General features: G+C 38.9%; 1 protein-coding gene and 1 long non-coding RNA gene across 14 annotated transcripts in view; both read right to left on the bottom strand.

Moving 5' to 3' along the window:
* Positions 1 to 3504: 3504 nt before the first annotated feature.
* On the bottom strand, positions 3505 to 15561 carry LOC137223549 (uncharacterized). Its single transcript, XR_010942913.1, has 3 exons — positions 10048 to 15561; positions 7479 to 7569; positions 3505 to 3642 (listed from the first exon to the last, which is right to left on the bottom strand). It is a non-coding gene; the product is annotated as an uncharacterized lncRNA (long non-coding RNA).
* Positions 15562 to 17566: 2005 nt separating this feature from the next.
* Positions 17567 to 22093, bottom strand: part of DDHD1 (DDHD domain containing 1) — a 91677-nt gene continuing 87150 nt past the window's right edge. For 7 of the 13 annotated variants that reach the window (XM_067735485.1, XM_067735409.1, XM_067735446.1 and 4 more), the window contains one exon: positions 17567 to 20415. In XM_067735485.1, coding sequence (XP_067591586.1) covers positions 20293 to 20415 — 123 coding nt within the window. In that variant the 3' untranslated portion in view covers positions 17567 to 20292. Of the gene's footprint in view, positions 20416 to 21861; positions 21907 to 22093 lie in introns of all 13 variants that reach the window. The other 6 variants (XM_067735391.1, XM_067735428.1, XM_067735400.1 and 3 more) reach the window with 3 other exon arrangements.

The following is a 22093-nucleotide window of genomic DNA, read 5'->3' as shown; positions in this document are numbered from 1 at the left end:
AATCATATGATCATCTCAATAGATGCAGAGAAAGCTTCTGACAAACTTCAATGCCCATTTATGATAAAAACCCTGCAGAAAGTAGGCATAGAGGGAATGTTCCTCAACATAATAAAGGTCATATATGACAAACGCTCAGCCAACATCGTCCTCAATGGTGAAAAACTGAAAGTATTTCCACTAAGATCAGGAACAAGACAAGGTTGCCCACTCTCACCAGTATTATTCAACATAGCTTTGGAAGTTTTAGCCACAGCAATCAGAGAAGAAAAAGAAATAAAAAGAATCCAAACTGGAAAAGAAGAAGTAAAGCTGTCACTGTGTGCAGATGACATGATACTATACATAGAGAACCATAAAGACGCTACCAGAAAACTACTAGAGCTAATCAATGAATTTGGTAAAGTAGCAGGATACAAAATTAATGCACAGAAATTTCTGGCATTCCTATACACTAATGATGAAAAATCTGAAAGTGAAATCAAGAAAACCCTCCCATTTACCATTGCAACAAAAAGAATAAAATATCTAGGAATAAACCTACCTAAGGAGACAAAAGACCTGTATGCAGAAAAATATAAGACAGTGATGAAAGAAATTAAAGATGATACAAAGAGATGGAGAGATATACCATGTTCTTGGATTGGAAGAATCAACATTGTGAAAATGACTCTACTACCCAAAGCAATCTACAGATTCAATGCAATACCTATCAAACTACCACTGGCATTTTTCACAGAACTAGAACAAAAAATTTCACAATTTGTATGGAAACATAAAAGACCCCGAATAGCCAAAGCAATCTTGAGAATGAAAAACGGAGCTGTAGGAATCAGGCTCCCTGACTTCAGACTATACTACAAAGCTACAGTAATCAAGACAGTGTGGTACTGGCACAAAAACAGAAAGATAGATCAATGGAACAGTATAGAAAGCCCAGAGATAAACCCACACACATGTGGTCACTTTATCTTTGATAAAGGAGGCAAGAATATACAGTGGAGAAAAGACAGCCTCTTCAATAAGTGGTGCTGGGAAAACTGGACAGCTACATGTAAAAGTATGAAATTAGAACACTTCCTAACACCATACCATACACAAAAATAAACTCAAAATGGATTAAAGACCTAAATGTAAGGCCAGACACTATCAAACTCTTAGAGGAAAACACAGACAGAACACTCTATGACATAAATCACAGCAAGATCCCTTTTGACCCACCTCCTACAGAAATGGAAATAAAAATAAACAAATGGGACCTAATGAAACGTAAAAGTTTTTGCACAGCAAAGGAAACCATAAACAAGACCAAAAGACAACCCTCTGAATGGGAGAAAATAGTTGCCAATGAAGCAACTGACAAAGGATTAATCTCCAAAATTTACAAGCAGCTCATTCATGCAGCTCAATATCAAAAAAACACACAACCCAATCCAAAAATGGGCAGAAGACCTAAATAGACATTTCTCCAAAGAAGATATACAGACTGCCAACAAACATATGAAAGAATGCTCAACATCATTAATCAGTAGAGAAATGCAAATCAAAACTACAATGAGATATCATCTCACACCAGTCAGAATGGCCAACATCAAAAAATCTAGAAACAATAAATGCTGGAGAGGGTGTGGAGAAAAGGGAACCCTCTTGCACTGCTGGTGGGAATGTGAATTGGAACAGCCACTATGGAGAACAGTATGGAGGTTCCTTAAAAAACTACAAATAGAACTACCATATGACCCAGCAATCTCACTACTGGGCATATACCCTGAGAAAACCATAATTCAAAAAGAGTCATGTACCAAAATGTTCATTGCGGCTCTATTTACAATAACTCAGAGATGGAAACAACCTAAGTGTCCATCATCAGATGAATGGATAAATAAGATGTGGCACATATATACAATGGAATATTACTCAGCCATAAAAAGAAACGAAATTGAGTTATTTGTAGTGAGGTAGATGGACCTAGAGTCTGTCATATAGAGTGAAGTGAGTCAGAAAGAGAAAAACAAATACTGTATGCTAACACATATATATGGAATCTAAAAAAAAAAAAAAAGGTTATGAAGAACCGAGGGGCAGGACAGGAATAAAGATGCAGACATAGAGAATGGACTTGAGGACACGGGGAGGGGGAAAGGTAAGCTGGGACAAAGTGAGAGAGTGGCATGGACATATATACACTACCAAACGTAAAATAGATAGCTAGTGGGAAGCAGCCGCATAGCACAGGGAGATCAGCTCGGTGCTTTGTGACCACCTAAAGGGGTGGGATAGGGAGGGTGGGAGGGAGGGAGATGCAAGAGGGAAGAGATATGGGAACATATGTATATGTATAACTGGTTCACTTTGTTATAAAGCAGAAACTAACACGGTATTGTAAAGCAATTATACTCCAATAAAGACGTTAAAAAATTAAATAAATAAATACATTTATTTATTTATTTTTGGTTGCATTGAGTCTTTGTTGCTGCACGTGGGCTTTCTCTAGTTGCAGTGAGTGGGGGCTACTCTCCGTTGCAGTGTGCGGGCTTCTCATTGTGGTGGCATCTCTTGTTGCGGAGCATGGGCTTTAGGCGCACGGGCTTCAGTAGTTGTGGTACGCCGACTCAGTAGTTGTGGCTTGCAGGCTCTAGAGCACAGGCTCAGTAGTTGTGGTGCACGGGCCTATTTGCTCCACGGCATGTAGGATCATCCTGGACCAGGGCTTGAACCCATGTCCCCTGCATTGGCAGGTGGACTCTCAACCACTGTGCCATCAGGGAAGTCCCAATAATTAACCCTATTTTTAAAATGGAGAATGCACACAAATAAAAATAGGAAATGGAAATAAATTAATAACCACAGACATAATGGAAATGAAAAAGCCTTATAGGACTTCCTTGCTGGCACAGTGGTTGAGAGTCTGCCTGCCGATCCGTGCCCCGGTCCGGAAAGATCCCACATGCCGCAGAGCAGCTGGGCCTGTGAGCCATGGCCACTGAGCCTGTGCGTCCGGAGCCTGTGTTCCGCAACGGGAGAGGCCACAACAGTGAGAGGCCTGCGTATCGCAAAAAAAAATAAAAATAAAAATGCTTATAAAAGCTGATTTTGCTCAGCTCTATGCAAATAAATTTTTTAAATGCACAAAATAGATTATTTTCTAGTAAAATATGAATTGCCAATGTTGTCCTCAGAAGAGACAATCAAAACATAGCAATTACTATGAGAGAAACGTGAAAAGTTGTCAAATTTCCTACCAAAAATAAACAAATAACACCTTAGTCAGAAATGATTTTACTAGTAAATTTTACCAACTTTTAACTAAAAGATGACACCAAATGTTGTCGAGTATGTGGAAAAGACAAAAAACCTCCAGATCCTCCTGACGAAGCCAACCTAAAACTGACAGCAAAACATGACGAACACAAAACAGAAATCACAGACCCAATGCACTTATGAGTGTCAATGCAAAGACTCCAAACAGATTCAACATCACATAAAAAGAAGAGCATACCGGGCTTCCTTGGTGGCGCAGTGGCTGAGAGTCTGTCTGCCGATGCAGGGGACACGGGTTCGTGCCCCCTTCCGCGAAGATCCCACATGCCGCGGAGCGGCTAGGCCTGTGAGCCATGGCCGCTGAGCCTGCGCGTCCGGAGCCTGTGCTCCGCAGTGGGAGAGGCCACAGCAGTGAGAGGCCCGCGTACCGCAAAAAAAAAAAAAAAAAAAAAAAAAAAGAGAGAAATCATATGATCATCTTCATACGTCCTTTTAGAAAGCATTTTAAAAATTTCAACAATTCTTGATTAAAATGCTTAAAACATGATATAATCATGTTATATCATTCATATATATATATCCCAACCAGAAAGCCTATATACTCTTATGCTCCATAGGGAAACAGAAGGATGTCTACCCTCACAATTATAACCCAACATCATCCTTCTGGAGATAATAGCGTACCTAATTAGACAACAGAAATAAATAAGAGGTACAAATATTGGACTGTAAAGATAGAATTAAGATGAACCATTATTAATAGATAATATGATTACACACTTGAAAAACTCAAGAAAGAAAATCATATGAAAAAATATGATAAACAACATGAGTATTCACTAAGGTAATTAGGAACAAAGTAAATGTAAAAAATCATTAGCCTTTCTTTTAGGAAAGCTATATGAAATTGCCAATATTTAACTTTTTTAGACTCACAGAAATGGCAGTTCCATATAGCTTAACCTAATGTATACAAATAACAACCACTGAGAAAACATAACAGGTAAAAGAGGCCATTTATAATAGTCACAAAAAAGACAAAATATTCAATACTTCAGTACAGGATAAAACTAAGAAATGTTCACAATCCATACAAAGAAAACTAAAAAAAAAGCTCTAAGAGACACAAAATAAAACTTGAGTGGAAAAACACATCCTTTTCTGAGATAGGACGTTTCAACGTCAAGAAGATGCCTGCTTCATCCCAATTAATCTAGAAATATAACACAATCTCAATGAAAACACCAAAAGAATTTTTTTTTAAGTAGAAAAACTGATTTTAAAGTTCTTACTGGGAAAAAAAAAAAAGTAATAGCCAAGAACTTTATGTAAAAACAGGAGAACACTGAAGGAAGACCAGCCTTACAAGATAACATAGCATTATAAAACTGCAGTAGTCTAGTGTGTGTGCTTTGTGAATGAAATCAACGGAATAGATTCCAGAATACAGAAATACACTTATACATGAAGAATTTTAGCATGATAAAAGTGGTATTTTAATTAAATAGGGAAAGGATTGATTATTAAATTAAAAACTGTTGGACAGTTAGTTAACTGAGGGATGATGTGAAAAGCAATACTTCACCTAAAGACCAAGATAAATTTGAGATAGATCAACAGATTTAAAAGTAAACAAACTAATAGAAAAAAACATGGAAAGATTTTTGTGAGATTCTAAATTCTTAGGAAGTTCTTTGGAGAAAGAATTTTGGAAGCTCTTTGGAGGAGCAAGTATTTTAAAAATCTCAGGAGAAATTAGAAGTTTTAAGAAGTCTGATTTTCTGACCATCAGTTGAAGAATGGGTTGGTTTAAACTTCTGAAAGTTTCCTCTTAGAGATAGGAGCGGGGAATTCCAAGCACTTCCTTTGTGCCTGTTTAAACTGTTGATAAATAAATGTATGGCCTCTTTCACAATCTCATTGTGCAGGTCTTTAGTGGAGGGAGGTATAACACAGAAGTCAGGTGAATTACCTTCTGCTTTGAAATTCGAAGGGAATTAGTTTGAGCTCTCGAGTGCCTCCTCAGGGAGATCTGGGTAGTCTGTGCATTTTCCAATCACCTCAGTATTTGAAGAACTAATTTCATTTATCAATTGTTCTGCATTGCTTTGTCCCAATGAGGAGCATCAGCCCTTTCCCCCTCATCTCCCCTTAAATTATCATTCACACAAGGCATTTATGTATGGAGTGAACTTTATAGAAGGTTGCTTGGTTTCCCTTTTCCTTTGAGACCCTTTTCACACCTTCTTACCTTAAACTTACCTGGGCTCTCGGGTTCTCTACTCATCAGCTCAATTCTCTTTATGTGCAGAACTATTTTGATCTTTTCCAGGCCTGCCTTTGCATATCTCCAAACTCATCAGTGTGTTTTGCAAAAACAATGGCTCATCTAAGGGAAGGTGAACCTTGAGCCACAAGGAGAAATACTGGCAAAGACTTTTCTTTTCGGCCTCTGTGAAGTGGGGAGCAGATATTTTGCCACAGGTAGGAATCACTATTCCACTGTCCTTAGAAGGCAGAAGTGGCTACAGTCAGTTTTGGTCTTACATAATTTGCTTCTTCTCCATCATACAAAGGACCAGATTTCATAGCCTCTGTGAAAGAATTTTCCTCCTTGCCTAACATTATTCACTACATAAAAGAAACATGAAACAATATAAAGGTAAAACAGAACAATAAACTCATTACGGAGCTCCTAGGTCCTGTGAGAAAGTGTTAGATCTAAATCCTGTTATGCATATTTGAATACTATTCCTAAAATGTTTGGACCACCCAGAGGCTAGTATTCATGGGCAAGTGTTATGATTTTAAAAGTTACTTAGGTTATTAGGTTTGACTTGAAGTCATGTCCCTGCCAACACTTCAGTTAGTTCTTTCAGAATACTGGGACAGATCACTCTACTTTTAAAGATTCTGATCCTCTATTCCTTTAAATGTTTGGGTAAGACATTTCTTTCCTGTTTCCAACTTTCTACAATTTCCCAGTATCTCCCTCTGGGATAATAATAATATTTCTATTGCTCAGTACTCTCAAAGAAGAAGAGACATTTGCATTCCATAGTATTTAGACTGTGGTACGTAAATGTATCCCAGATTATTCTTCATATTATTTTATTTCTGCTATCAGTGGTTGTATTGTTGTTGTTGTTGTTTTTTAAACACATACTTTCCAATAGGTAACTCACACATACAGTTAAAAATTCAAAAGGCATAAAAGACTATATACCTAAAAGTGAGTTTCCCTCCCACTCCTATCCCTCATCTATCTAATCCTCTTTTGCAGAGGAAACCACTGGACTAGTTTCTTACCTTTCCAAGGTATTTTATACCCCCCAACCCTCTTCACAATAGATTACATTCTATACATTCTACATTCTATACACGCTGTTCTGCGTTTTGGTTTTCACTTAACCATATAGCTTGGGGATTGTTTTATATCTGTACATCCAGAACTGCCTTATCTTTAATTTCTTAAATCTTTAAAGTGCACATCATTCCACTTTATGGAGGTACCATCATTTATTTAACCAATCCCAATCAATGGACATTTACATTAGTTCTAATCTTTTGCTGTCACTAACAGTTCTGCAATGAATTACTTTATATGTAGGTCATTTTATACATGTGAGAACATTTGAAGGATACATTTGTAGAAAAAGAATTGCTGAATTGAAGGGTATGGGCATTTACAATTTTGACAGCTATCGCAAAATTGCCTACCAAAGGGCAAACACCTATTCGTGTTTCCGCTGGCAAACAATTGAGAGTATCTGTTTCCTAGACCCTGACCAACAGAGTACATTATCAAGCTTTTTGAACTTTGTCAGCCTTACAGGGGAAAAGTGGTATCTCATACTTTTAATTTAGATTCTTCTCACTGAGTGATTTAAAATATCAACTTTATCATAGACTAATTTATCTATTTGATGCCTTTCTTGGCTTTCTAGTTTATTCCATTGGTCTCTCTTGTCTCTTCATACACTATAGTGTTTTCATCACAGTAGCTTTACACTATGTTTTACTTGATAGTAGGTCTAATTACCCTTATTACTCTCCTTTCCCCTAAGAAATTTCCTTGCTATTCTTGTTTATTTTTCCAATATAAATTTGAGAAATAGTTTGTCTTCAAATAAAATCCTGCTGCATTTTTATTGAGATTGCATCATATCAATAGATTACTTAGGGATATCACTACTCACTTGTTATTTAAGGTTTACCATTTCTCGTCCATATCTTTTGAATAATGTCTTCCTTGTGCTTATAACACTGTCTTAAATAAAATGTTTTCTTATTCATTCTTCACAGCATCTTTGGAAACAGGTAGGGAAGATAGGAGATACAGGATTAGTCCCAGATTATATTTGATAGAAGATCTTAAGCCACTTTTATATCTACTATTTGGTAATGCCTCACCAGTAAGTAGATTTTAAGAAAATTCAAAAACAAAACAAACTTTTCCACCCACAATTAAATTTTCCTATTGCAAAAGCGAGCAATATAGAAGCACAATTCTGCAGTGTATTTTTTGTGTGGTGATCTGTGGCCAAGCAGTGTGGAATGCATTCCAATCATGGAGTAACAATCTCAAGAGAATTTTGAAACCAGAGTTGGCTTGAATGCTGTACAATGACACCCAGGATCTTGGCTTACTTCCCAGATTTTCCCTTTTTGGTTTTCTAGCAAGTTTGGTCATGCCTGGGAATTTGCTGAATATGGTACTTGGATCAGTGACTTCCTGAATGTTACGCTGGGATCAATGGCATTTGTCTGCCCAAGGGGTTTTGGACTATAATTTTTAGATAAACCTCTGTTGTAAATAAGTTCTCAGGAAGCCCTGGCACGAGGGTGCAGACAGGAAGGGCAGTTTGTGAATTGTTAATGGAAGGCAAAGATCTTGTGAGAGTATGTTCTACTGTGAATAGTACTGAGTTGCATACCTGGGCACACTGGTGTTCCAGCTGGAGGATCGTCAAGTTTTTAAGTAAATATCTAATGTATTTAAAAGCTATCTTTAATGCCACCCTTGACACTCATTAAAGGTCAGTCAAGACTTGATAAACAGTTGCTAATCTGCAGTAACCTGGCCACTGCCTACCATCACCCTAGTTCAATTAACATGGAGAGAGCCGAGAAAGCGCCTACATTAGTTACTGAATTACTTAGGACACAAATATGTGTTGACATATATCTGAGTATATTTTTGGATTACATTTCCAAAACAAGTACTGTGTGCATCATTTATTTTTAGTCAACGCTTTTCTCCTCAATGTCATGTGTAATTAAGACCTGACTTAGGTAAAATATTTTAAAAATGTACAGCAGTGTGACACACATACCTAGGTAACATCTGAGGCTTTTTGGCACCGCATAAATGAGAACTTTCTTTAGCTCGTCCCTCTGCAACAAAAAGACTACTGTGTTCTAAACTAGAATGTTATGCAAGAATCTGAATAGTGTACAGTTTACTGAATGCTCAGCCTGTTTAGTGACATACCAAAAAGTAGGACAAAGGCTAAAAGCAAAAATGTGGGGCAAGTTTTAAGCAGTGAAGTTAAAGGCATATGGATGCTGAAATGTTTAATTATCAAGGCAGAGACCAGGTTGTAAAATCTAGCTAATAAAAGTATAAAGATGAGCTGTGAATGGGATAGTTGTTTGATTCAATGATCTCACTTGTTTGTTGAGCATTAAGAGTGTTGCCAAAATTCTGAAATTAGACCACTGTGAACAAAGAATGGTGATGGTGAGATGGTGTTTTATATCACTTGCCTTTTATTTCCACTATCACGGCATCTCCTTAGATTATAAATATTAACCATTTATACATGAGAAATTAACGAAAGGTGAGGCAAAATGGGGAGCAAAAGTAAAGTGTTACAGTAAATTAGGTCAAGGGTGCATAAAGTTAGGACAGCATTTTCAAGTCTAAGAAAATGACATAAACACAAATTTCATGATTCTACTAAACACAAATTTCATGATTCTACTAAACACAAATTTCATGATTCTCCTCATATTAATAGAATTTGTGTCAAAAAAGTCACATGAGAGTCTGACGAACCTCTTAGAGAAATGTAAAACGTGATTTAAACTAAAGAGGGCACTTCCCTGGCAGTCCAGAGGTTAAGACTCTGTGGTTCTAATGCAGGGGATGCAGGTTGGATCCCTGGTCGGGGAGCTAAGATCCCACATGCTGCGTGGCGTGGCCCAAAGATAAAAAGAAAAAGAAAAAACAAAAAAAACCTAAAGGGAATTCTAGTTCCTTTTGATGACAATTTTTCATTTATGGACTCCTTAGGGAGCTCTATATAGCTCAGAACCTGAGTGTCTTCATATATATATATGTCATTGTAGAGAACTGTCTGAAAGATTTCAGAGTCTGAATTCTGCAATAGACTTCACACCATTAAAAATGTGGTTCCAGGATGATTATGACAGATTACAATACAGGATATTTTTCAGCCTTCCAAAACCTAGGGAATGCGAGTTAACCATTCCCAGGACTGTTTTATTCCTGGGTGATAATATTTAGGTGCTGTATGTACTTCAAGGAGTACAGGTAAGATTATACTCATCGGGCAACTCACTTGTCAAGACATCGGCCATTTCTGCTCCTAGCCCTGAAGGGGGAAAAGCAGGATGTGATCACCTTGGTTTATTCCTCTCATGAAATATGCTCATTTCTATCCTGCTTGCAAGCACTGTGGTTATTTTCACCAGCATGTGAGACCACAAGCAGGGGAGTAAGCTAGAATTTTGACTGAGTTACAATTCTCGGGCTTTTACCTAGAGATAGTGCGGTAGGGTAGAGTCTGGTCCTGAGGCCCATCTGGACTGTTTTCCCACACATTGCACTGGGAGAGGCAGCACAGTACAGGCTTGAGCATCATACACCGCAGCTCCATCTTCTTGTAGCTGTGTGACCAGGGTCTGGTTACCTCAATCTTTCTATGTCTTGGTTTCCTTGTTGAAAAATAAGGCCTGACAACAGTGTTTACCTCAGGAGGGCACTGTAAACATTAAATGAAGGAATTCATTTAAAGCATCTAGAACAGTGCCAGGTAGAGAGCAAACAGGAAAATGTTAACAATAATTTTAACAGAAGCCACATGATTGAGGGTTTAATAAATTTGGCAAGCTAGTAAGCTCTCTCCCCTCCCCCGATGCATATAGACATATCCTTAAATCTTCTTACAGTAGAGAGAGGGAAAAATGAGCAGGGAATCCTTGAGACAGGTGATGTCAGCAAATCTTTACAACCATAGATCTAGTTGAGAAAAAATTCCCAGGCTTCAATGTGTCAAGTTGGTTACTATGAGGAGCCAGTCAGCCCCGAATAAGATGCCCCAGTTGTTCCCACTTGCTACGTCACTTTCCACTGTCACCGCCTGCGGGAGCAGTCCTTCCCCTCTGCAGTGCTGCGGTATCCTTTCCCCACACAGGTCCTCTTCAGTACAGCACTATTAGAGGCATCTGATATCAGTCAACCATCAGAGGCAAAAGTTTTGTGTAAGTACTGACACAAAACTTTGTACATTTATGTACAGGTACAAACTGGTGATCCTCACCCTCCACAAAAGTTGTGCTCCCAAAGCTGACAGCTATTCATGTGAAACCTGGAAAACATTCCCTTCTTTATAAACAAAACACAACAGAACATTATAACATCTCTCAGAGAAGCAAATTAATTGACCAACTACCATTTCCCATGAACTCCATCTTCTCCTCCTTTGCTTGTTTTCTCTTCCTTTATGTTTCAGTTGCAGAGAGGGTAAATCATAAATTACTGTCTGGTATAGAGAGAAAACAGTCTGCAGCTGGAAGGAATTGGGAAAGCACTGAGAATTTTCTTTTCCTAATCATGAATGCAGTGATTACTGACTTCAAAATAAGTAAAAGCTCCGTAAATGGGAAATAAGCAGAACACATTCTAGGGTGAGGGGACAGCAAGCGCAAAGGCAGAGATACGTGAACATGCACCGCTACGTTTTGAGAACAGCATATGGCAAGAAGGAAATACTTCTTGGTCACTGTAGGAAACACCACTGAGTTACTATGGGGCACACGTTGGGGAGTAATTATGAATACCTAATTAGGCATTTTTGTTCTGCACAGGTAAATACAACAGTCAGTATTTTAAATAGTACACCCAAGATCTATTTTCAAGTTCACCCTGGCATATAATACTTCCTGCTTCTTTTCTGCCACATCCTAGGAGCTATTAATTTTGCTTTCTTTGGTTGTGGAAAAAGCAAGATCCCTTCTGTCTGAGCCTCTTGGTTCCATGTAGGGATTGCCTATTCTCAAGGCTTCTCCCAATTCAGCAATTCCCATGAATTTCGGTCACGTAATTTTCATGGTTATTCCTAGCACTTACGCAGTACCAGTCTAGATATAATTCAATAAATTTGAGCCCCTACGATGTAGTGACCTATGGAGAGTCTGATGATGCTCCCTACCTTTTTTTTTTTTTTTTTTTTTTTTTTTTTTTTTGGCGGTACGCGGGCCTCTCACTGCTGTGGCCTCTCCCGTTGCGGAGCACAGGCTCCGGACGCGCAGGCTCAATGGCCATGGCCCACGGGCGCAGCCGCTCCGCATGTGGGATCTTCCCAGACCGGGGCACGAACCCGTGTCCCCTGCATCGGCAGGCGGACTCTCAACCACTGCGCCACCAGGGAAGCCCGATGCTCCCTACCTTTAAAGAGCCTGTCAGTAAGTGAAAAAGCGACAGGTAATCAAACACCAAATCAAGGCAAAATGAAACCAGTGCAAAAAACACATTGTTAATGGGGGGTGCTAAGGACTGAATGTCCCCCCTAAAGTCGTATGTTGAGACCTAGTCCCCAATGTGATAGTGTTTAGATGTGGGGCCTTTGGGAGGTGATTAGGTCATGAGGGTAGAGCCCTCATGAATGGGATTAGTGTTCTTATAAAGAGGTTGCCGTAGAAGATGCAGTCACTGAGAAAGTGCTCTCTCACCAGACACTGAATCTGCCGCTGCCATGAATCTTGGACTTCCCAGTCTCCAGAGCTGAGAGAAATGTTTGCTGTTTATAAGCCACCCAGTTGATGGTATTTTTGCTCCAGCAGCCCAAATGGACTATGATGAGAGCTCACGTGCTGTTATTAATTTCAACCAGAGGATTGAGGAAAGTCTTCAAAAGACATTGTCCTTAAACACAGAATTTCCATTAGGGATGTGGAGGTTAGTTTTGGTCAAATGATTATTAACTTGAATTCTTCTGGACCCAAGGGACAGAAACCCATCTCAAAATAGCTTAAGCAAATATAACAGGAAAGTGGAATTGGGAACGCTGGGGGTGGCATTTGCTTCAGTTCTCCAGGAACTCTTGGCCCTGTTCATGTGTGTGTGCTTCCCTCTCTCCCATAGCAGAGGGACATAACCCATGTTGCAGGAGGAAGGGGTGGAGTTTGACTACAGGTGGCTCCATGCTCACATCACACCATGTGCCACCAGAGTGTATTGAATAGCCACGGAAGGCTATCTGCACATACGGGCCAGCAACTCAGTCCTATGGAAGTCCTCTTCTTGGTCTGGTTTGGGGCATGTGCCCATCTCTGGGATAATCACTGTGGCTTATGAGATGGGAAATATGGTCTGATCTGAGACATGTACCCATCACCTGGCCACTGTACAGACAGTGCTTTGATCATGCTGTTTTAATAATAGGGACTCATGCGAAACAAAATAGTTTTAACCAAGGGTGGGAAAGGTTGCAAGACGACTTTTATGGGATTAGCAACTTAGAACAACACAGAGTGGGCAAGGCAAGGGCAGTACTTCATAAGGAGATGGGTGGAGAGGACCCTAAAGGAGGAGAAACAGGATGTTGGGTAGACAAACACAACAGGTAACCACTACAATAACTAAAATGCATGCATTCTTAGGTGAATGGTGTGCAGCCTGTGACAGAAATGCTGAAGATAGGCAGTGAGAACTCAGGCAGGAGATGCAGGTTGGGCTAGGGTGTAGGGTCTCCAACGATAAATGGAACCATCCAAGGGCTTCAGTTCAAGAGATGTTGTGATCAGACCCACGCCGCCCCATTACCCCCCCTTCTCTGAAAATGAAATGTCTAAGCTGTCAGACTATCATGACCAGGTGCCAAGCTTCCTTCCTTCCCCATGTTTGCCTTTTCTTTCTCCAGTTCATACACTGTCCCGTCTCAATTCTATATGTAGTCCCTACATCCTGGCCATTTATTTCCCAATCTAAAGTCAATACCACTTGAGGGAACTGCTTTTGCTAGCACTGAAATGCCTGGATTCTTACAAAATACACCTAAAACCCTACTTTTCAGTCAGTCTGGCACCAACCAAAGGGTGAGAGAAATGGGAAGTTAAGTGGAACTGTCGTAGTGATGGGTCCCAATCTGCATGGGTTCTTGGACTTAATTTTCTATCAGTGATCACATACTCAGATTAGCCTGAAAGCCTGAGGACTACGGTCATCTTCTGACCCATTCACAATTGAGAAGCTGTGAATGGGTTTTATTCTTCAAGATCAGAATGTGCCAACCTTTTCCTCTCGCGTTTGAGGGAGCCAGTGTGCCACAGGGGCCACCGACCCTCCTAGTAGGAGGCAGTGTGGTGGCCATTGCTCGTGAAGAGGTAGATTTTAATATTTTCACTCTTCATGAACTTTCTGGATTATCTAATCAAAGATTAGGAGGACTATGTTCCCAAGAATGCTTAGAACAGCCTACTCTTTGAGGCTGTTTACTGGAGGGCACAATTACTTGCACTTGGTGAATGAGATAATGAATGGATCATTCAGCTAGAGAAACAGTGTAATCCAGGAGAGAACTACATTTATCTCTCACTTCCTTGAAATTATTAAAGGTGCATGAACTAGTTCCAAATGAGAAAAATCAAAACTGGACAATTCTAAAGTGAAAGTTATATATTTTTTGCCCTCTGAACTGATCACTACACAGATCAAACGGGAATAATGCTTCAGTAAAACTGAACATTCTGAGAAAACTAACCTGCTTTGCTAACTGGAAATGAAAGGCAACAAACGAAAGGGAAGGAAAAAGGCCACCTTCTGTGAATTGTTACTGCAGTCACTGACAGCACTTAGGGAGGGTAAACGCAAGAAGAGGTCATAGAAGCTGAAAGAAAGGCAACAACGTAAGGGTCGCAAGAGAGTCATAGTGTTAGCTGCCTCTGAGAATTGTACCTAAGAGCAAAAAACAAAAAACTTCCCAGACTCTTACTGGCGGAGTTTGGATTTATTATGACAGCCTTAGACCCACAAAATGGCTGTACTTTTCCATCACAAAGCTCATGGGGAATCAAATATTTTGAGAGATCAAGCAGAGATGGTAGTGAGTGTGGGTGTCGTCAAGGGAAGGTATGAAGGAGCTCATAGATATTCGATGTCTTCCAGGAGAAAGTACTAAAGGTCAAGTACTAACATACTTGTTTTTCATCTTACTCTTCAACAGAAGACCAGATGTAACCTCCCTAAAGAACAGCTTCCCAACACAGCCTGGCAACTGTACAGTGGGAAGGAAGCGAGATGCACTCTGTGACACATAAATGAAAAGCCAGAAGGTAACAGACAATACTAAGTGCACTCCCACCCCTATTCAAACACAAAGGCCGAGGAAAAGTTCATGGTAACTACCTGCCAAGAGACTGTTTTTGGGGAAAACACGCACACACACCAGAAACTCGTCTCATATTCTCCACATAGTACTTGAATTTTAAGATTTCTATTAGTTAACCTATGTTGGAACAGTTTTAGAAGGGCTCTACTTGTCATGAATTGATAAAAGGTCAACATATAAACAGTATAGAAAGGAAACAAAAGGAATATTAAACATTATTTAACACTGTGCAACTTGTTTCCCTACCAAGTTTGTATTTGTCACTAGAATGGAAAACTAATACAATGTATCCTGGGCATTTTGGCTTTCTCTTATTTTTTTCATTATTTTGCTTATTATCGTTTTCTTTGATTGTGCCACCCAGCCCTCGGCAGTGAAAGCATAGAGTCCTAACCACTGGACTGCCAGGAAATTTCCTCTTTTGCTTTTCTTTTTTTTGGGGTATTTTGAATCTAAGACACGAAAGGAAGCCTATCCAGACCCGGTAGGGCACTCTTTCAGGAGAGCCTGGGAACAAAGGAGACCAACTGGGGAACTCAAGCCTAGAGCCATTCTTTGAGAGCTCACAGCTCCTAAAGCATCCGGTTACAGCTAGAGGGCTGGGGGAGGGGATGGGGAAGACACACACACACACACACACACACACCCGCCCTGCTACACACACACACACACACACACACACACACACACACACACACGCGCGCCCTGCTCCGAGGTACTTTCTGCCATTTAGGAGCTCCATATGTATTATGGGAAGGAAACAGGCACTGTGGTGTAAGACGAAGCTGGGAATCAGGGGACTAGGTTCTAATTCTGACTCTGTCATTGGCTGGCCATGTGACCTTATAGGGTGGGAGTGGTCACTTGTCAAATGGAACGATACATCTCTGTAAAATACAGGAATTAAATGTGATGGCATTTCTCTAAGTATATTCATATAAAGTTATGGTTAAATACATTTGGAAAAACCCCCTCCTCCACCCCACAGCACCAGATAGATTCACACTGCATTTAACGCATCAGAGGCTCCTGAAAGTCCTGCTGTAAAGGAATCTTCTAAATTTGGTATTTCTCAAACTTATTTTCTGAACCGACATCTACTGAAGTTCCCAGAACATGCTTTGGAAAATGAGGCTATCTACAGCCCTTCCAGCTTTAGAATTCTACTGTGGTCAACGACATTTTTCCTTAGAGACACCATCAAATTGCCTCCTCTACTGCTGAGTAGTCTCTCAATGTCTTTGGGCTGAACCTAACATGCCACCCCTCACTTCACTTTTCATGACCTTTATGCTATTTAAATGCTTACATGAAACTAAAACAGGGTTGGACTAGATGACCTCTAAAATCTGAACAAACCCTGAAATTTTAGGATCCTTTGAATCATTGCAAACATCCAATGAAGACTAAAATAGGACGCATATGACCCAGGCTGTTATCATGCCAGCAGTAACATTTACTAAATGAGACCTTTGAGATGAAATTTTATATCCTGCCATTCTGTACACTGCTCCAAGCTCAATACTACACATATTTCCTTGGCAACTTCCTTTCCCTCTGACTACTGCAAAAGGAGACAGTGTGGTCTGCAGGCTTCCTAGACTATCCTAGAAGTAACAGAGTTCAGAGTTCAGTTGAGGCGCTTCCTGCCAAATCTGCTGTAGATACAGCAAAAGTTTTTCTATGTAGCTAAGTTATTATAAAATGTCAGGAAACTATATGCATTGCCCATACCTAACCATAAAAGGATTTAATGTGTGTGTTTCAAATTCAGCCAGAGGACCATCTGACTCCTGGCAGAGGCCTGAGGTGCAGGGATGACAGCAGAATCTGGGTAAAAGACAATTGAGAGTAACCACAGAAGTTACCTACCGAACACTCAAGACTGTCTGGTCAAGTTCTAGTTCTTTCTCCAGTCAATGACTGCTACATCCTCTTTTTACCTCTGCCTTGACTCTTCTTTAATATCGCGTATCTTTTTTAGCCCCATTTCCATGCTAACAAAAGATTATTCAAACAATTGTTAAGACATAACACTCAAATTAGTTTTCTCAATTGTCCAAATGCCTTACTCACTACAGCTGAGAAGACAGAAATATTAACTAACCTAATCAGAAAGCAATTCAGTTTTTTTCCCTCTACTGTAGGCCTTACAGTGAACTTTCTAGGTTTGGTCCGATTCCACCTTAAAGGGCTCAAGTGTCATCACTGGAAGGAGTTGTGGAGTTGGCCGTGACACTCCACTGATGGTTTCCTTTCCTCTGTTTACTCTTTGGGGGAAGGATATGACCTGAATGCTTCAGCCCCCAACGAGGAAACAACAGAGAGAAAATGAGAATGAGATGAATGTTTACATGTCACTGTCTGAGGGCTTCTACAGAACGTTCAATGTGAGAATTTCCAAAGGCTGACAGATGGTATTTAACAGCAGTCAAACATAAGATTCCTAAGGCTTGCTATGAGAAACTGAGTACATTTTATAATATGTTCTAATATACTGTAACACTGGATTATAACACAAGCATAATTACTGTTGAAAATAAAGTTATGAACTAACAAAACATTCTCCTTATTCTAAGTTTAAATAATTCTTGGGGACCTAACTGGATTAAAATTGTGTGAACAATCTGACCAGTACTCAGAAGAATCATCATAGCAGGTACACAAAATAGAGAATAAAATTTTAATGGTATCAAAAATTTAGTACTTGTTGGAATAAAGTTGCAAAATATTACTCAGTAACTGACTCAGCTTCTAAGTCAAGCTAGAATTACACATACTCTGTATATTACTTGAGTACATACAAATACATTCCATGACAACATGCAGAGACATGGAAACAAGAGTACTGTGAAATCAAAATCACCATCTCTATTGATGAAAGAATGAATTGAAAACAAAACCCCTATCCAATAATCCAGAATATCTCATTTTGAAAAGGGGGTTTTGAATGTTGTTTTCAAGAACTCAAATAACTTCCATGTGGTTAAATTGGATTTTTTTCCTCAATATGAAAAAAGGGAAGCAGATATATTCCTATAGCTATGGGAATATACTTTTCTTTTTACTCTATATCAAAATGAAAAGGTTTGCTAGGTTTTCACTCCTCTCAGGTAAAAGGGGCTCTTCACATTCTAATGGTTAAGAATGAATCCCTTGGGACTTCCCTAGTGGTCCAGTGGTTGAGACTCCACGCTTCCAATGCAGGGTGTCCAGGTCCAATCCACGGTTGGGGAACTAAAATCCCACATACCGCAACTAAGCCTGCAACTAGAGAAGCTGCAAGCCGCACGAAGACCCAGAGCAGCCAAAAAAAAAAAAAAGAGAATGAATCCCTTAAAGCTCTTAGGCATTTGAGTGTCATACCACCCAAATGCTCACATACCTTTAATGATAAAGTCATATGGGATATGAGTTTAATTCTCCTGAGAACTAAATAGACCTACGAAATAAACAGGGTATGAGAATGACCTGAGTTCACAGGAATCTCTCAATTCGAAAGACATTGCTTCAGCTTTGCTAAGATTGCATCAAAAGCCTTTTATAGCAAGAGTTTCTTAGTGAGTCACGTATCTGGGCATGGAGCCTTGGGATCTTTTTAAGCACTAAAAAGAAGTGCTTTATGTTGTGCAAATTCAATGAAAGGCCAAAACAGATGGAGGACTGACAGTGCTGAGTAAAACCCACAAGTAATCCAAAGATTCTATCATCTTAAAAAGAAAGGAGAAGGTGAGATGTACGACCGACCAACTTTGCTCCCAGTTTGACGATTCCTGGGGAGCTTAAGATAAGCAGAGACAGCACCTTAAGTGGAACCCAGTGGGAGCCTCTCAGAAGTATGGGTTAGTTGTGGCAGAGATGGCTACTGATCCCCTCTAAGTAACTCCTCCTTTGAGTGTGAGAACCCAAGAATGTATATGACGAGTAGGGTAAAGTACTGGCTTCACAGTCATTTCTCCAAATTATGAATTGCAACTTCTGTTATTATTACTGTTTGCAAAACAAGAGGTCACATGTGAATTATCAATGAACAGCACATAAAAGAATATGGTCTGTCTTCAGTCTGAGCTCTGATTTGCTCTGTAATCGAGGCACTTTAAATGTTTTGGTGCCTTAGTGTACTAACATGTAACATGAGAATAACGCTCATTTACTTACCTCAAGAAGCTACTACATAGGTTATTAAATCGCAAAGCACTTTGAGCTCCTCAGATGAAAAGCACTGTGGAAACAATTACAGCTGAGGAAACTCTTTCAATGCCTCAGAATCCTGAACTATTGTGTCTATGTCTCAATTACGATTACTTAAACACTTTAAAAATAAAATTTGTTAGTGGCACTCCATCCCCTTTTTATATGTTAATTGTTTGGCACACAGACGTTTATATACTTAAAATTTAGTTGTCATACTCCCTACTCCAAAGAAGTTTACTAATTTTCCAGTAAAGTTTATTAAATGTACCCATTATGGAGTATTCCATGTCAAGTTTAGAAAACTTTAGCTTTCTCTGAGGTACACGGGACATAATAAAAAGTTCATTTTTTTTTCCAAAATAATTGAACTAGTGTTATTTGTGTAAAACTACAACTTTTTAATGAAAAAAATGCTGAAAGTATGCCACAGTGTCTATATATTCATCTGAAGAGTAAAAAGATGGAGTTCTGAGAAAAAAGGGTCTTAACACTATAGAAAATAAATGTGGTTCTTAAATTGTTCAAAGGAAACATTTAAAAAAATGTAATGTTTCATATATTGACATAAAACAATTAGTCAGAGGTAATAAACTATAAATAGTTAAAATGTTGTTTCTATTTTAGCATTAGTTTTTCTAAACAAGTTAAATTCAAAACATTTAAAATCTGTTACACTCATGTTTCAAAGAAATTGTGGAAATGGAAGCTTTCATGGAAATCGAAAACAATGATACCACCTTGTGATCTTTACGTAGAATACCCTGGACCTTGATCATTTTAGATTTATAACATATTTTGGTTAATACATTAGATTCAACCCATTAATATGCCTTTATATTTGGGAGAAATTAGATTGTGGTCTATGACCTTGCAGTCCACCCAAGTCCTCCTTACTTCCAGGTCTTGCTTGATTCTCTGCAGGGGGTTCTGTCAGACTCATACTTAAAATGATGAAAACTATAAATAACTTCTTTCAGACGGAACATTTGCTTTGTTTTTTAAAGTAAAATAAAGTGCTTCTAAATTCAAATATTTCTTACCCTAAACAAAAGTGAAACATACTTAAACCTGAAACTTCCGTATGTTGACATATATTTTAACAGAAAAAAATCAGTTTGGGGCCATTAATGTCCTTCAACAGTTCAGACTGGATCAAAGCTGGGTTTTGTACTATTATCGTGCTCATGTTTGTACATGAAGGTTAAAAGAAAGAGGGCAACATCCAAGGACGACCAATAGGCAGTGTGCGATGTGACAGCTGACCAATAGCGGCTCTCCACAAGGCCTTCTCTGAGTTCAAAATCAATTCTGTGATCCAATTCCACTAAAAAGAAAAGAAGTCAAACAAATGAATAAGTATTACAAGATTGGCTCTATACAGACTTACTAGAGTTGAGAATAAAAATTTACCAAATAGAAGTGACTCTCCTAATTATTATTACTATTTTTTAAAAAGTGACTTTCCACTCTAATCTTACAGGAAAAAATACTCAAGAGCCTCAGCAGCTCAGGATTCTATTTGGTGAACCCTTTCCTTTGTGTGCTCAGGTCAATATGGAATAATAAAGCAAGAAAACAAAAATCTCGCTTGGTATCACATAGTATATTTGGAATAAAGAAACTGGGCTCAAATGCTGGCTTTCCCATTTAATCTTTGTGCCTAATCCGTAAAATAAGGCAAACAGCCTTCTTGCAGAATGATGGGCCAGGCTTACACGTAACAATGCCTACAGGAGTGCAACAGGGCACTCAAAGGGTCCTTCATTGGGGAGGCCCTCTACATCAACTGGCTCAGGGAGACGTGTTGGAAGATAACATCTATTACAGTCCTACCACGTTTTCCTCTCCACTTGGCTGAATTCCCCAAAGGCAGCCACGACACACCCTAGTCTCTATCCTGTCAGCACAGCCTAACATGCACCTGGGACATACACGCTCATTAAATGTTTGTTCAATAAAAGAATCCACTAGGTGGCCAGGAAAGTTAAACTGGGAGGAACAATGCTAATTCTTGAGAGGCAGGATTTCATTTTATAACAGTGCTGTCTTCAAACAATTCAGTGAATTCACTCAAGTCTTTTCTAAACACACAGAAAGTCCCTGCAATACGTGTTAGAGAAAAACCACCTTACCAAATCAAGGCGCTAAGATTGTGATCGGTTCATCTAACAAATCCTTAGAGATAAAACACTTAGAAAACGATAATTTGATCTTCAGGAACTCCTTTAAAACTGTCAATGAGACATACAATATTTTGAAGGGTCTGTCTTAAAAATAAAAAGCACCGAAATCACTACTATTCAGACACTCTAAGTATGCTCTTTGTTCAGAGTACCAGCAGATGTGAAAAGTAAAAACTGGCAAAAACTAAGGGGGTGGGAGAAAAAGTTGGGTTTTGCTTTACCCTGGAAATTCGGTAATTGCATATAGGAAATCACATCATTTTAGAGAATGATTTCACATAAATGTTTAGCTAATGCTTATTTTAAACAGGTATTTTGTGACAATACCATTTGGTGATTTAAAAATGCATTTACAGTTGTTATTTTCTATTCAATTGTGCTTTTCTGACAAAGAATGTCAGAAAATATCTACCCAGTTAAGGTTCTAAAACCCCATGAAATATATCAACATAGGCTTTTCACAAAGTTTTTTTAAAAACAAAATACAAAGTATTTTTTTCATTTAAATTATGATAAGCTAATCCATAATAAGAAATAGTTGAAATCCACATGTGGAACTGTGGGATAGTAATGTCTTAATTTTTTACCTTTTGTATTCCACGGGACATTTGTGTTAAATTGGTAGGTACATTCTGGCACAACAGACAGGAAGATGAAAAGAGGAAATGAATTCTCGAGCACCATGAAGAGGAGTCAAGGTGAAGTTAGTTATAAAGAAAAAAAGGAGAAATAAGAGGAAAAACAGAAGAGATGGGAAACATACACAGTAAAATTGGTGAAGCCCACACCAAGTTATTTCTAAGAATTCACTTTTAAATG

The sequence above is a fragment of the Pseudorca crassidens genome, chromosome 1, assembly GCF_039906515.1.
Source record: "Pseudorca crassidens isolate mPseCra1 chromosome 1, mPseCra1.hap1, whole genome shotgun sequence".
Classification (NCBI taxonomy): domain Eukaryota; kingdom Metazoa; phylum Chordata; class Mammalia; order Artiodactyla; family Delphinidae; genus Pseudorca; species Pseudorca crassidens.
This window is presented reverse-complemented; position numbering and strand designations above follow the sequence as displayed.